At 44.2% G+C, this 15,354-nt stretch overlaps 1 protein-coding gene across 3 annotated transcripts in view; it reads left to right on the top strand.

The window, feature by feature from the left end:
- Nucleotides 1-5,404, top strand: part of midn (midnolin) — a 32,868-nt gene extending 27,464 nt beyond the window's left edge. For all 3 annotated transcript variants that reach the window (XM_039002341.1, XM_039002343.1, XM_039002342.1), the window contains one exon: nt 1,807-5,404. In XM_039002341.1, coding sequence (XP_038858269.1) covers nt 1,807-2,069 — 263 coding nt within the window. In that variant the 3' untranslated portion in view covers nt 2,070-5,404. The remainder of the gene's footprint in view (nt 1-1,806) is intronic.
- The last annotated feature ends 9,950 nt before the right edge of the window (nt 5,405-15,354 follow it).

Here is a 15,354-nt window from a genome sequence, read left to right as displayed (position 1 = left end):
CTCCACCGCACCTAGCCCTCTCTGGGGACACTGGCCCATGGAGGAGGGGGGGGTAGAGGGGTAGTGGGAAGCCGTGGGGGGTCGAGGGGGATGCTGGGTCAATGAGCTGGAAGCAGGAAACTGCAGTCATAAAGAAGGAGTAGAGGGGGAAAAAGAAAAAATCCCAGGCTCTCTTCGCTTACCATTTCCATTCGCTTGCATTTTCTATTGAAAGCCAATAGCGGTGTCCTCGGCTGGAGATGGATGGCTGCACTAGAGCTAAAGTTTAATCAATAGGTCTTTTTAATTTGCCATCGATCCATGTTAAAAGCTACTGCTTCTGCTGCGGCTGCCGTGTGTGTTTGTGTGTCAGTGTGTACGTGCTTGTGTGTTTGGTGTGCGAGGTGTGTAAGTGTGTGTGCCTGTGTGTGCCTCAGTGTGGTCGAGTGTGTCCTTGCATGTGTGCGCGTGCGTTTTGTGTGTTTGTCCGTGTGTGTGTGTGTGTGTGTGTATGTTTTTGAGAAAGAGGGAGAGATGGGCTGTGCTTTGGGTTATTGACATTCTAGACCATTATTTAATTATTTCATTCTGAGACAGATACTAATGGAGCTAGCTAATTGATTGTGGTTGCTGTCCCTTCCTCTCCAGCTCCTGAATGTATTTCTAAATGAAATGAAGGCTGAGTTGGGTGGTGTGTGCAGGCATTCACAATGGAACCGAAGGCCTTTCCCTGGAGATCAGCCTCTGCTATAGGCACATCAACAGCCAGAAATGCACTTAGTCGCACAGCTCTGACAAAGACACTCATTTGGGATGTCAGCCATGGTTATGTGACTGCATATGATAGGCAGAAATTAGAGGGTACGTGCAGTAGTGAGTGTGTGCTCTCTCGGTGATTGTGCAATCTCAAGGAGACTGTCCTAGTGGTTTTCTCCCAGTGATAAGGGTTTGAGAAGAAGGACACAGGGCTAATATTTCACAGTGGGGCATTTCATTACACACCCGACACTAACAAAAGTGTGTGTGTGTGTGTGTGTGTGTGTGTGTGTGTGTGTGTGTGTGTGTGTGTGTGTGTGTGTGTGTGTGTGTGTGTGTGTGTGTGTGTGTGTGTGTGTGTGTGTGTGTGTGTGTGTGTGTGTGTGTGCGTGTGTCTCAGAGCCTACAGAATGATCACAGCAGCATGTCTATTTCTCTCTCTCCCCAGCATCATTACCAAACCAGCCTATGTTTTTTTGTCCTCTGCCTGGCCTTAGATAACACTGAACGCACACTGAACGCACACTGAACGCACACTGAATGCACACTGAACGCACACTTAACGCACACTTAACGCACACTGAGCACACACTGAATGCACACTGAACGCACACTTAACGCACACTTAACGCACACTGAGCGCACACTGAACGCACACTGAACGCACACTGAACGCACACTGAACGCACACTGAACGCACACTGAACGCACACTGAACGCACACTGAACGCACACTGAGCACATATTGAACACAACTCTCTGTTCCCTCAAAAATACAGTCTGTTGGACTGTGCTCTGTTGGACTGTGCTCTGTTGGACTGTGCTCTGTTGGACTGTGCTCTGTTGAACTGTGCTCTGTTGGACTGTGCTCTGTTGGACTGTGCTCTGTTGGACTGTGCTCTGTTGGACTGTGCTCTGTTGAACTGTGCTCTGTTGAACTGTGCTCTGTTGAACTGTGCTCTGTTGGACAATGCTCTGTACGTCTTGCAAAGCAGGGTGTATCAAAAGGTAATGGAAAAATATGACTGTTTGAAAAATGCTTGACCTTCTGTTTTCCTCTCCTCCCTCCAGGTGACCGTGTGCGTCAGACAGAGAACCGTGCGACACGCTGCAAGGTGGAGCGTCTACAGCTCCTGATGCAGCAGAAGCGCCTGCGCCGGAAGGCAAGGCGGGACTCCAGAGCGCCCTACCACTGGCTGCCCAACCGCAAGTCGGGACGCAGCAACAGCAACAGCAGCATGTCCAGCGAGGGTTCCATGGACCTCGACTTCGATGACTCGGTGTGGAAGCCCGACGTAAAGGCCGACATGAAGACTGAGTTCGTCATGGCGTAATGACAAAGACAAGGATACTGATTGGCTGGATAATGAAGAGGCAGCAGAGAACCCGGGTTAAGGAAGTTGGGGATGGTTTCAGAGGGGTGGAAAACAGGCTGGAGCCGAGTTTGGAGCATGAAAAAAAGAGAGAGGGAAGAAACCTAGTCATCCTCTTCTCTCGCTGGGACAACGAACTGTCACACCAAAAGGCTCCCTGTTGTCTTTCATCTTGTCATGTCCTCAACAGCCTCCTACCATTAGAAATAGACAACAAAAACAACAAAAGATTTTTGACGTTTGGACTGGGAACGGATATGTATGGACTTACAAGACTACGTTATGCATACGGACTGCAAATATGTACTTCCTATGAGGAACAACTAAAACTGAGCAGAGCAGACTTGGATGGTGGTGGTGTTTTGGTCTTTTTTTCTGTTTTATTTTTCCAAGGAGAACTCTGGAGAGAGATTCACACTGGACTTGTGAGCAGGATTGTCAGTGGCTGGGGCCGTGGTGTAACTACACACAGGACAAACAGACAGACAGACAACCCCTGCCCCCAGAGCCATCCCTGGACTACTCTAATGGGCATTCCAGGTCTCCACTTCACCGACCAGAGTCGACTTTTTACCTATAGGGTTATCTTTTTATTTCCATTTTGAAACGTAATATTATTTTATTTTTTCTAAACAAATATGTAGCATTGTTCAAAAAGCATTCAGGTTTTCATAAACAGTTTAAAAAGTAGTCGTTGATTTGCACATTTTTCATGATTTTGGAACAGCAGGTCAGAGTGTGCAGGAAGTGGGATATGAGGAGCAATGACTCATTGGAAATGGGGTTTTGACTAAAGTTTTGACTATTACATAAACAGCAACGTCAGTAACATACAGTAGGGTATTAATAGGAATTAATTAATGAATAAACAAAATAAATATTAATGGAGTGCTTCAGAAGATTTTAAAATCATGATTAAAAAATGTATATGGAAACAAATCTATTTTTATTTCACTTTTTATCTGCTGTTTTCAAAAAACAGTAGCCAAGTATGGCTTGGGTCAAGCCATTCATTAAATTGATAGCTAACATACATATTTATTCAATCATTCATCAGCTCATTCACTCATTAGGGTCATATAGCCACAAACAAATAATGGATAAAAATCCCATTGAACCCAACTACAGGCCTATTTCAAATATAGGCGGGGATCTCACATTTGTATGATATTTAGCAGGGGTTTATAAGCGTGTGCGTATGGGTGTTTGTGTGTGACAGTTAAGATGGCTGATTCACCCCTTTCGTCACTCAAACAAGTACAGAGAATACTCTCCGTTTCTCGCCATTCAGATGCTCTAGATATCTTTCCCATGTATTCCTTTTTGAACCAACATCCCACTCTAAACCAAGGCATTTGTTAGAAAATGTTGATTATGTCAAGCTACTTTCTAATAATGGAAAAGAGAGGTGGAAGAAAGCTAAGAAATCCCAAGCAGGGAACCTGTCTCCAGTTTCATCAACCAGTGCCTCCACCAATGGATTCCCTCACATATCAGATTAGGCCATTTACAGACTTACTAAGAGATTTGCTGCTACATGGGACTTTGATAGACGGGGGGAAAAGTGACTTTTCTTTGCATGCAAAAAGTGTGAATTATCCTGACCTTTTTATTGTTGGAAGAAAAAAAATATACATGAAACTGGTGCTTTGGAGAATTTGTGGAGAAATAATGCTTAGCTGCTTTTGTTGGTTAGGTTATTATTTCCATAGAACAGCAGCACTGTCCTGCTCCAAGTATTCTCAAAGCAAACCAAAACAGATGAAGTAAGAATGGACTCATATCTTGCTCACTCTGAACTGAACATTCCCTGGACAGTGATGATCATGAGCAAAGAGCAATTGACTTTCCTCCCTAAACGCTGGTTCAACCAACACCGTTCTCCTCAACATGGAGACAAGGACCCAGGCAGCAACCAGCCCTTAGTCCTCTCAGCCTAACTCAATAACATAGTGTTCAACAAGGTGCATGTTTGGGACTAACTAACAGGGAAAACCATTGGACCAGCGTACGCATCGTCACAGAACCCAAACTTCTATGTAAAACACAATGTCTGACCCTACCCTACCTTGATTGCACTCACAGAGTTTTCAGTGGGAAATTACCTGTTTGGTAAACCTTGTCTTTTTGTCAGTGGCCTTACCTTTCACTAAACGAGACACGTGGGGACTGGGGGACACGGTGGGGATGTTTGTTTGTTTCTTTACCTGTGTTTTGTGAAGACGCCATTGTCACTGAGGATTCGGGCATCTCTTGTTTGTGCTTTTAGCAGGTGGAGTCTCTATTATGTCAAGGCTTCTGTGCCTTAAAACGTTGCCCTTGCAGTGTGGGTCAGATATAAGATGAACAAATTATTTCCACTGATGAATTCATTAATTCATATAAAAGGCTGTAACCACATGGGAGCTGTAGTTTTTAGGGGTAAGCACGTTGAGTGAATTAATATCGATGTGTTTGTAATCTGTGTTTGTTCCTCAATCGGTCTTCCCATTTTCTCTCCATTGTGTTGCTATGTTTGTCTGTCTTCTTTGTCCGAACACCCCACTCTGTCCTGCCCACCAACATTGACAAAACAAAGTACCTGAGGTGGAAGTTTTGACTGCAGTGTGATACTATGGCAACAAAGTGCCCTGACTCTGACTGGACAGGTGTCTTCTGAGGACGTGAGACCACATGACATGCACTTCCTGTCTCCTTGGACAAGACATTTCAAAGGACAATTCACCCCCCCCCCCCCCCCCCCCCTAAATTTAATTAGATTTTTGATATATGTATGAACTATACTCTGTGTGTGCCTCACTTATGTGTGAAAAAAATAAAAAAATAAAATGATGACATGGGATGAGATGATGGGACAAAAGAGGGTGTGGGGAGGGCATTTACAAAACAGTTTGTAGGTGGAGTTCTGATCACATCATTTAAGTTGCCTGTTCTTTCTTGTAGCCAACCATTGAAAAATAATAACAGGAGTCAAGAATACAATTTACAATGTTCTAGCTATAGACCGGTGTAGCACATGTGTGGCTGTATTAATTTATGAAACCAAAATGGTAACTGTGAATTCTGTATTTCTTTGTGCATTTTTTTAAGTGGGAGAAGGTGGTTGGGACGTAGAAACGACTAATGCCTCTGTCCTATTTTGTTTTTGGTGAAATATAACGGAAATCATGTTTCCCCTAAAAAACTAAAAAATGTCTACATATATTTTTTTCTTAAGCAATACATTTCAGTGTGACTTGTGATAGAACATTTTTCTTTTTTAGGTAATAAATAAAAAACAAAATGAGTACGCCCAATGGTCTGTGTCGGTGTTGTTCAAATCCACATTGAAGAATATTGAATTTTGAGTATTGAGTGAAATGTACCGAATAAGAGTTGGGTTTCATATGAAAGTCTGTTTCATAAGGTAATCAGATAGGAGTGACATTAGGAAAAAGAAGAAGAGCTAGGAAGTACATTGATAAAGTATTACTTTACCCATCATATACAATGGCAAAGATTTGAGCTAGTATACCAGCTGGCTCACTCTGCCACCGGGGAGAATGATAGAAGAGAGCAAGAACAGACAGATGAGATCTCCCACTTATCCCCAGCCGGGCTGAGGATGAGAGGAAGTAGAGAAAAGAGAACGGAGTGGCAGATTGGAGAGAGAGATGGTAGTGCAGAGCAGTTGGTAAGCAAGTAGTTCATGTGAAATGAGCTAGCTCTCTAATTCCTGCAGTTAGAGTGTCAGGTTCTGAAGCACACACTCAGATTGGAGAAGGAAGGCTGCTCAGAACAGAACAGAACAGCATGTCTTGGATATGAGGAAATGCCTGAAAGACTTGCACTTGAAAGGACCAAGCTACTGTATGTCAAGGCATTGCTGCTCAGAATGTGTCAGGCTAATGCTGCATCACATTCCCTGGATGGATGTTATTTACAGGGGAAAGCAGCAAAGCTGTGGGGGAAAAAGCTGTTTTGAAAGTGGTGTGTTGCTATAGTGATCTTGTAACGAGGTCTGCTAAATAAAGGAAGAGAATAATTTAGAGCTACTAAAGTTTGTGGATTACAAATGTAGGATCTTAATTTGATCCAGTTTGCTACGGCAGGAAAATAATCCTGCAGCAACAGGAAATGTGAATTATTGTGTGGATTATAATTCATGGACATTTTTCTCGGGGTGAAGGGAAAATTAAGTTTGAAATGTCAAATTTATTTTCAAAGGGTGATCAAATTAAGATCTTACATCTGTACAGAAAAGAAGATAAGGGTAACATTTAGGAGGAAGAAGCAATTTGTTTCATTTTAGCATTAAGTGGTAAAGTGCTGTATTTTCCGAGTCTTTTAGCAATCACTAATGATCCACTTTGACCAAATATGTGGTCTTTCCTTTTGTAGTATTTAGGCCTTGGATGATCCACACACTTTTATCTCTGACGTGGTATCAGAGCGTGGTGCTTTTGTTATCCGATTACAATACAATAAATACCATCTGTGCCATCCTCCAGCCAGCAGATGTATAGCCTTTTTGAGACCTTGGCTATGGAAGATAGCTATGGACTAGGACTGTAGAGGTGAAACTCCTCACCCCTTTCTTTCCCCATGATGATAGATGCAGCTAATCAAACCCTCCCACTCGCTGCCCTTCTCTACACAAGCATGTACACAGCCTACAGCAGGAAATAAATGCTTGACATGCCACTTTAATAAGGAATCCCACACGAAGGCAGAATATCGGTGAAACTAAAGATTAGCCATTGATCAAACTCCGCCATTCGATTTAGGAATCAGTTCCCAGAACTAAACTCTCGATGGACCATTTTAGCTGAGAGCAGGGATAGAGCTTCGAAGATATTGTGAGGGAAACCTCTATCATATTCATAGAAGTAACTATTCCGATGATAGATATGCGAGTCCATTTGGGGAAGAAATGTAAGGAGACACATTATTGAACCCTGGGGTACCCTGGAGTTATTGATTTGGTTACTCCTCAGAAAACAATAGAATGTACGGATGACATTGATATCCAGTAGATTACAATGTAATCTACTGTAGAATTGGAAAGATCAAACCCCTAGCAGACAGACATCCCTTGGTGCAGGTGTGTAAGAAATGAGGTTTGCCTGTTACAATAACTGTCATAACTGTCTGTCTGGTCTGGCTTTTGATCTGTTAGAAGAAACCTATAGCTGTAAATGAACAAAAACACAGCTGAGAAAAAAAGATGTTGACATACATTTGCTGAAAATATTGCAAACCCAATTGCACCCCCTGTACCTTTTGTGTCTTTGTTGTTTGTGCATTCACCTTGCCCCTGTAGCTGTCTATTACCCTGCTGTGTGAACCGAGAGAGAGCGAGAGCAGAGATAGAGAGAACTATTGTGTTCACATACTGGGTGCACAGTAATATTACAACCATGGGTTGATGAATTTCCCAGAAGAGGCCCTCTTTTTCTACTCTGACTTGGTAAACTTCTCTGCCTCCACACTGTGAGTGATGCCGGCAGGCCTGGTGTCACTATCTGTGAGCGCGTGATTGTGAGTGTGTTTGCGTGTGAGTGTGTGAGTTTCTACTCTGGAGTGAAACTGAGCAGGAGGGAAGAGATAGAAAGACCGTCTGTGTTCACTGAGACCACAACTGCCACCACAAACTGAAAATCCTGTGGTTCTGGGATACAAGAGGCTCTGTTCTTGGGTTTTCACATGTTGTCTCATTTCAGTCAGCCTCAGCTGTATCCCCGACATGTGACAGAGAAGTGCGCACCAACGGAAAAAACCTTGATATCTGACTAAACAACTATGCCATTTTGTTGTTCAAGTGTGAAATGATAGGACATTAGGTTACATCCTCTACATAATGTTGATGACCTTCTGTTTGCGAAACCAGGCTTACTTTGAGAAGATTGGATACATTTGAATGATAACTAAAATCATTTGATTCAACTCAACTGTTTACGAAGTCTTCCTTCGTGTCCGATCGTTACACAACTCTGTGAACATCGCGTTGCATAAGAATCATGTCCACGATCAGAAAACAACCTCTTGTGATCACTAAGTCCTGGCTGAAGTCAGAGTCTGGGTAATGGACTGAACACATTGAAAGAGCGCTCTCCTGGACACAAACTAAAATTCGAGCGAGAACTAATATCCTCTCAGGCTCTTGTGTGCAGCTGTAGTTCTCATGACTTCTGTCGGATGCTGCTGGGACTCTGTTTCCTTTTGTCCAGTTCTTGTTTGTCCCCCTGCCCACTTAAAAGAGAAGAATGTTTGAAATATTACCTGGTGGATATTAATGCAGCCGTGATCTGAGGGGACCTTTGATATCTGTTCAGGCTCTCTTCATGCACTCATCCGTGATGCGCTGCACAGAACATCACATGGAGAGTGAGTGAAACTGCGGGGGTAGCTGACCATTCACATCAACGAAGACTGACCCCTCAGAGCTGACCTTAACGCATGCCCTCCTGACCAGTGGGAAAGACACAGGGGTCATGGTTAGAGTAGACCTAGTGTAAACAGGATGTTGACTAACACAACCACGTACTGGCCGCTAGTCAACTGTCAACTGTCCATGGTTGGTTAGAAAGATAAAGGAAAGTTCAAACATTTCTGAGAAGGATCGGATTGAGCCATTGTCACTTTTAAAAATTGCATAGGAGCAATATACTGTGGGGGCCTTTTGTTAATTATGCAATGTTCAAAAGTACAACAAAGTGAAGGTGAGCTTCTTTTGATAATTTGGGTTAACATTTAGGTTTGACATTCTGGTCTGTGCGAGTACATCCAAGTCCCCACCTGCTAAAGACTTTGTGGTCGCTCACAGCAGAATTAGCTGGTGGCCTCTGCTGTGGCTGTCATGTGCTCAATGCTGTATTTTGAGGCGTTTCTTTCTCTTCTTCTTTCTAGTAAAGAGCAGGGCTTGGCGTACAGTTGCTCCGGTGACCTTTAGCAGCTGTGGTGAGAAAGATGGCGAGTTGAGCTGAGCTTGTTTCACCTCGAAAGGCCCTGCTCCCATCCGCCTTCCTCTCTGCTCTGCTCGCCTGGCTGCTACCACCTCTCGCCTACAAAGCCACAGCCAGTCACAGGGTGCCTTTACAAATTAATAATCAGTGTCAAGCTGGCTGCTCGCCTGTTGCTCATCCTCCCATTTACTGGCTGTGACACGGGCCCTAACCTGACCTATACACTAGCCCTCAACACTCCCACCACAGCGTGTTCAGTGTAGGCTGAACCTCCGTTAGACACTCAGGCTCCGTGCCTATTTATGAAGCTGTCTAACTTAATGGTGATTTGTATTGCTGCTCCGAGCTGACCAGGACTGCTGTACAAACCACGTGATTAATAGTGTGCTGCTCTTCTAAAAGGGCAGAGTGAGGCAGGCAGCGTTTTGGTTGCCTTCCAACAGGTGCTATAGGGCAGCCAGAGTCCAGTAGTTTAGGCCGGCCTCGTTCGCATTTTTCTTTCCCAGAAAGCACCCCCCTCTTCCTCACCCCCATCATCAGTAAATGTGGCACTATGAGTTATGGAATGGCATTACAGTGGGGAGAAACAGCTGAGGTCATTGATACAGAGTGCAGCACAGGGCTGGATGTAAGGGAACTGGCATGACTCCAACTCCACACTGCAGCTGAGGCTGAGGCTGAGGGAGGATGGTCTTCCTGTCTGCCCCTCCCTCTCTGACGCCAGGGCAGGGATTCTGCAAACCAACCCAAAATACGTGGGATAGTCGGCATAATAAAATAGCATACAGCTGCAAGAATAGAATATCACAGCTTCTGCATTCTTAGATGCAGCATTGATTCTTTACCAGGGTGTCGACCTCAAGGTAGTCTCTCAACAGAGCTCTTTGCTGTGTATACACTGCTGTCACATTCTCAAGGCTCGCCTCAGTGGAAAATATGATAAACCCACACATAGTCAAATCTCTGCACCCAGCTCAAAGGTCTCGTTTTAGGCATTGGAGTACGAGAGAGAGAGAGAGAGAGAGAGAGGCAGAGAGAGAGAGGGAGAGATAGAGAGACAGAGAGAGAGTCAGAGAGAGAGGCAGAGAGAAAGAGAGGCAGAGAGAGAGGCAGAGAAAGAGAGGCAGAGAGAGAGAGTGGCAGAGAGAGGTGGCAGATAAAGAGAGAGAGAGAGAGAGAGAGAGAGAGAGGCAGAGAGAGAGACAGAGAGAGAGGCAGATAGAGAGAGAGAGAGAGAGAGAGAGAGAGGCAGAGAGAGAGAGAGAGAGAGAGGCAGAGAGAGAGAGAGAGAGAGAGAGAGAGAGAGAGAGAGAGAGAGAGAGAGAGAGAGAGAGAGAGAGAGAGAGAGAGGCCTGTGTTAATGACATAACAGTTGTCTGCTCAGCAGTATCATGTTACCAGAGGAAGAGGAGGTGGCTGGGAAGACATATGGCTGTACGTACTAGTCGAGTTGACGCAGATCTCTGGTGAACGTCACAGACAGGCACAGGGAATCTCACACCATTTAAAACACACACGTACAACATGGTTTATCATTTGCAACCAGTGTTTATGTATTTAATGGCAACGTCAAAGAGCACTTTCAATCACATCAAAGAGCAGATTTTGACCAAGATATACCACTTTTTGGTTTTGCATCTACAATTTCACGGTCTTTTGAAATAACATGTCTAAACATCTGCATTCCAGGAGAAAATGTTTTAAGTAAAGGGATAATTATAGTAGTTGTATTGCAAATGGGTGTTGATGGGAATGTCAGACGAGGTTTGGGAATGGACAGAATGGTGTGTGTGTGTGTGTGTGTGTGTGTGTGTGTGTGTGTGTGTGTGTGTGTGTGTGTGTGTGTGTGTGTGTGTGTGTGTGTGTGTGTGTGTGTGTGTGTGTGTGTGTGTGTGTGTGTGTGTGTGTGTGTGTGTGTGTGTGTGTGTGTGTGTGTGTGCGCGTGTGCGTGTGCGTGTGTGTACAGAAGATACTGCCTCTGGCAATTGTAGTACTAAGGTTCAATGGCATAGATGAAGAAGAGCGACTATGTACTGTCGGTGATTTAGGGAGGTCGAGAATCCACTGCATTGTTGTTGTACTTTATATGATGATTTGAGAGTAGCTTTTGTGGATTAGTAATGAGAAAAACACTTGAATGGCTATTTAGAAGAAAAAACAATCCTGGTTGCAAATTGTATTTCCAAGACTTGGAAGATGCGACAAGATAAGTTGTATAATTTGAAGGTTTTTGTTTTTAAATCGTTTTTAATTCCCGTAGGAAGGCAAATATGAATGTACGTACCATTAGCGGTGTGTGGGTAAAATCACTGGTGAAGTCAAGACAAGAAAAAAAGCCATATTACAATCTATGTGTTGTGATAATTGTGTTGTTTGCTCTATAACCTGTTAGTTCATATGCCTTGCCACTGTGATATATAGGCCTAAGGCAGAGACAATAAGAAAACACAGTGGTATAATAAATTCAACCACACTTTTGTTTCATCACAAAACCGGAGTGCAACATCTGTCCTGTGGAGTCCACAAAGCATATTGCCTGTAACAAACAGTTACATGACCTACAGCATGGTCAAGGAAGTTAACGTTTCCGACATTTTCGGACTACGAAACAACTATTGATTTAGAACCACGGAGAGTTACCGCAAGTCACAAAGAAAACAGGCGCTGCCTCCACTATTCCAGCACCATTTCAACATCAACATTTCAACATCATAAAATGACCTATGCTTAGTCTAATACAATGACAACTAAAAGATATGATGTGGCTGTCCATGGTTCTGATTTCTGTGTGTGTGTGTTTGTGTGTGTTTGTGTGTGTGTGTGTGTGTGGGGGGGGGGGGGGGGTTACGTGCATGCGTGTGTGCGTGCAAGTAGAAAAACATGTTGACTCACCCTACTTGTAGAGAAACGCCAATGCCATCCTCCTCTCTTTCATGTTGACGAACCGGTCTATGACTCTGTCATACAGTACACACTTTTATTTTTTGTTGTCCTAGACTATCAATACTACATATTGAGCTTCCATCCTCTCAGGACAGAGGAACAATGTATGAATTTATGGTTGGATCAGAATCACCGTTATAATCATTGGCCAGTATGGAGAATTAATTAAGTCCAAATCCCTATCTCCACCCTTTTAGGGAATGGACAATTTGAGCTAGCTAGCCACCGGAAGACAACAACACAAAGAGATGCAACAATTCAAGTTTTTTTCTGCCAGTGACGTTTGGCTTTTGATGTGATGCGATTGGTGTGAAGACAAATCCAAACTGGCTTCCCTTGACATTTTGTTTTGGTGTGCGAGGACCATTCACAGTTGAGCTCACTCAATTCTGATGGACTATTATTGTATACCCTTTTTTTTATCAAGGGAGGCCAAATGCTCACGGGCTTTCCTTGCATTCAACACTACAAGCATCAGTAATATCATACTCGTTTTGACCAGACAGGATCAGACAGATGGGCTACACATATAGAGACATAGGGGCGCTGTTTCGCTCGCTCGGATGCTTTCCCCTGTGAGATACATTCAGCTTCTTGCAAATTGAAGGAAAATGATGAAACAAAGAGAGACGAAAGATACATTATTTTGTTTTAGTATTTTCTTTCTTGGTAAATGTTTTGGGGGAAGCCTGTGGCACCCATGAATACACACCACTGGTATGTATGTATGTATGTATGTATGTATGTGGATATCCATGACTACATGTACGTATGTACTGCATGTGCACATACAACTATTATATTTTTGTTGTTGTTTCTGGCTACAGCAAATACAGTGTACTATAAGTCCATGTGGGCTGTGTATCCTGAAGATTCTTGATACCATAATAATAAACTAAAATAAAAAATCTAAAATCATATAGTGTATCCTCACGGGTACGAAAGGAATTCACGTTCACCAGGAAGACAGACAGGCTTACGATGACCACAGATATGTCCTTGACCACGTTGATATAATTTAAGGAAAGCCCTGAGCTCATTGTTCATAAAACCCCTCATATTGTATTGTAAACACATCTTAGTATCTCCTCTGGAGTGCACGCACAAAAAATGTATGAACACAGGAAGCCCTACTCTGGCAGGAAGTGGGGCGTGCTGCCATGGTAACAAACTGAAACCATAAGCAGCGAGGAAGGCTCGCCTTTCTCGTTCGCTTGACGTCATTTCTAGCACAGAGAGACCAAGAGGGAGCAGCTGCGGGAGACATAAAACAAACAAAGACTCTGAGGAACTTTTGAATGCTTACAGAAAACGATGAGAGCGCTGCCAAATGTTTTGACAGCTTTGTCCTTTAAGAAAATGGCTCTCTTGGCAAAGGCCATATGTTCACTATGTACTGTACGCAATCAAGGACAGTGTTTAAATAGTGCAGTCTAAATAATGACAGCCATTACTTAAGTGTAACAAATAGAAATATGTTATTGTGCAAACACCACAATAGGAGAGAAATAATAACAATGCATTGGGATTTTCTGATGCCATTATTTCAATGTATTATTCAAGTAACCTCAGAACCTTGTTACCCTGTTTGGATTTTGTCTTGTGATCTGTATTGAAAACACATATCCAGTCAGCCATAGCTTGGTTTGTAATTGTGTCAGTGACGCTGGATATAAGTTAGTGACACTATTCACATAGCCTACTTCCCATCTCATTTTATATTGCAGAAACAACTCTGCTGTATTCATTTGCATCATATACTGTATGCACTGAGGAAAATAAGTAATTGAGCTCAGAGACGTGCTGATCTCGGACCAGGTCCCCCTGTCCATATAATGTTATTCATTATGATCTAAAAGGATAAACTGATTCTATATCAGCACTCCTACCCTAACTATGTGAATAAATGCCCAAAACTGCCTCGGTAGAATCACTTGTCGTGAATGCATATTATTTTGGTTCCTTAAGTGTTGTCTGTGTAACACAAATCATTCCCTAAAAAAACAATAACTGTACAACCCCATTGGAGCAGATGTATGCTGTATGACCCTGAGTGGTTGAGCTTCCTCTGAGGGTGATGCTCCCTCTTGTCTCTGCTCCCCTCGCCCTGACCTCTCTCCCCACTGGCTCATTAAACCGCAGCATTTGCACCAACGCTACAAAAACCCCTCACTAATTATGGCTTCACTGATGGTAATTAGGCCCGGGCTAATGCTGATGGGGCTACTGGTCTATTAGCATGGAGGCTTGGAGGTGGGGCTCAGACTATATCCATAAAGGAGGCCCTACTTAGAACGGGAGTTAGGCGAAGGGTGGGCGGTGGCGTTGGTGGAGGGAGGGGGTAGAGTGGGGGAACTGATAGTGCTTTGGGCACGTGGTGGAGGTAGGGGGTTGTAGAGGGGGACTGGGCGGGGGGGTCTGGGGTGCGGAGGAGGAGGAGTGGGATGGGGGGAAGACTTAGCCACTGAGCCACCCACGCTGAGCCTTCTCTGAAATGCCACCTAAATCTGTGGGCTTGGTGGGGAGAGAGGGGGGGGAGCATCTCAGCTTGGGTTACTAACCCCCCCCCCCCAAACACACACACATACAAGCACGCGCACGCGCAGACACACACACACACACACACACGCACACACACACGCACACAAACCCACATACACACACACACACACACACACACACACACACACACACACACACACACACACACACACACACACACACACACACACACACACACACACTTACAGTGTGTACACACACCCTGCCCCTCACCCACTCACCACCTGCACGTCTGCTTGTTTGCCCCCTATAATCATCCAGACAGACTTGTTCTCCACCCCACCCCACCCCGCCCTGCCTTCTCTCATTCCCTCCCTCCCTTCCCCCCCTCTTTCTCCTGAAACAGCCAGTTGAAAGACGGGTGACAGGTGCTGGGGCAGCCTGGGTTTCACTCCTCTCAGAACGTGTCTTACACTCATTAGGCTGTGCTCCCCCCCCCCCCCCCCCCCCACTGAGGAACCAGATACTCTGGGATTCCACCAGGAAGTGATGCAAGTCAATAGTACCAGAGTGTTACAATGACTGACCAATGAGTGTCAGTTATGATGATCCAACCAAGAACTTAAATCTACTCAGAAGACCAATCCACAGAAAACATCTGTGGGTGCTGTTCAGCATGGTCATGTTTCCGAGCTGAAACAGCCAAATTGGACTGTGATTAGAACTAGTCCACGTCATCAGGTTACATAGGACCACTTATCTTCAAAGGGCCAGCGGTTCTACAACACTGACGTTATTAAGGCATTTTAATGCACAACAGTCATCATGACTTATCGTAGGAATCCTGGGATAATGAT

Source organism: Salvelinus namaycush, chromosome 10 (assembly GCF_016432855.1).
Source record: "Salvelinus namaycush isolate Seneca chromosome 10, SaNama_1.0, whole genome shotgun sequence".
NCBI lineage: Eukaryota > Metazoa > Chordata > Actinopteri > Salmoniformes > Salmonidae > Salvelinus > Salvelinus namaycush.
Note: the sequence above shows the minus strand (reverse complement) of the source record. Positions and strands in the feature narration are given on the sequence as shown.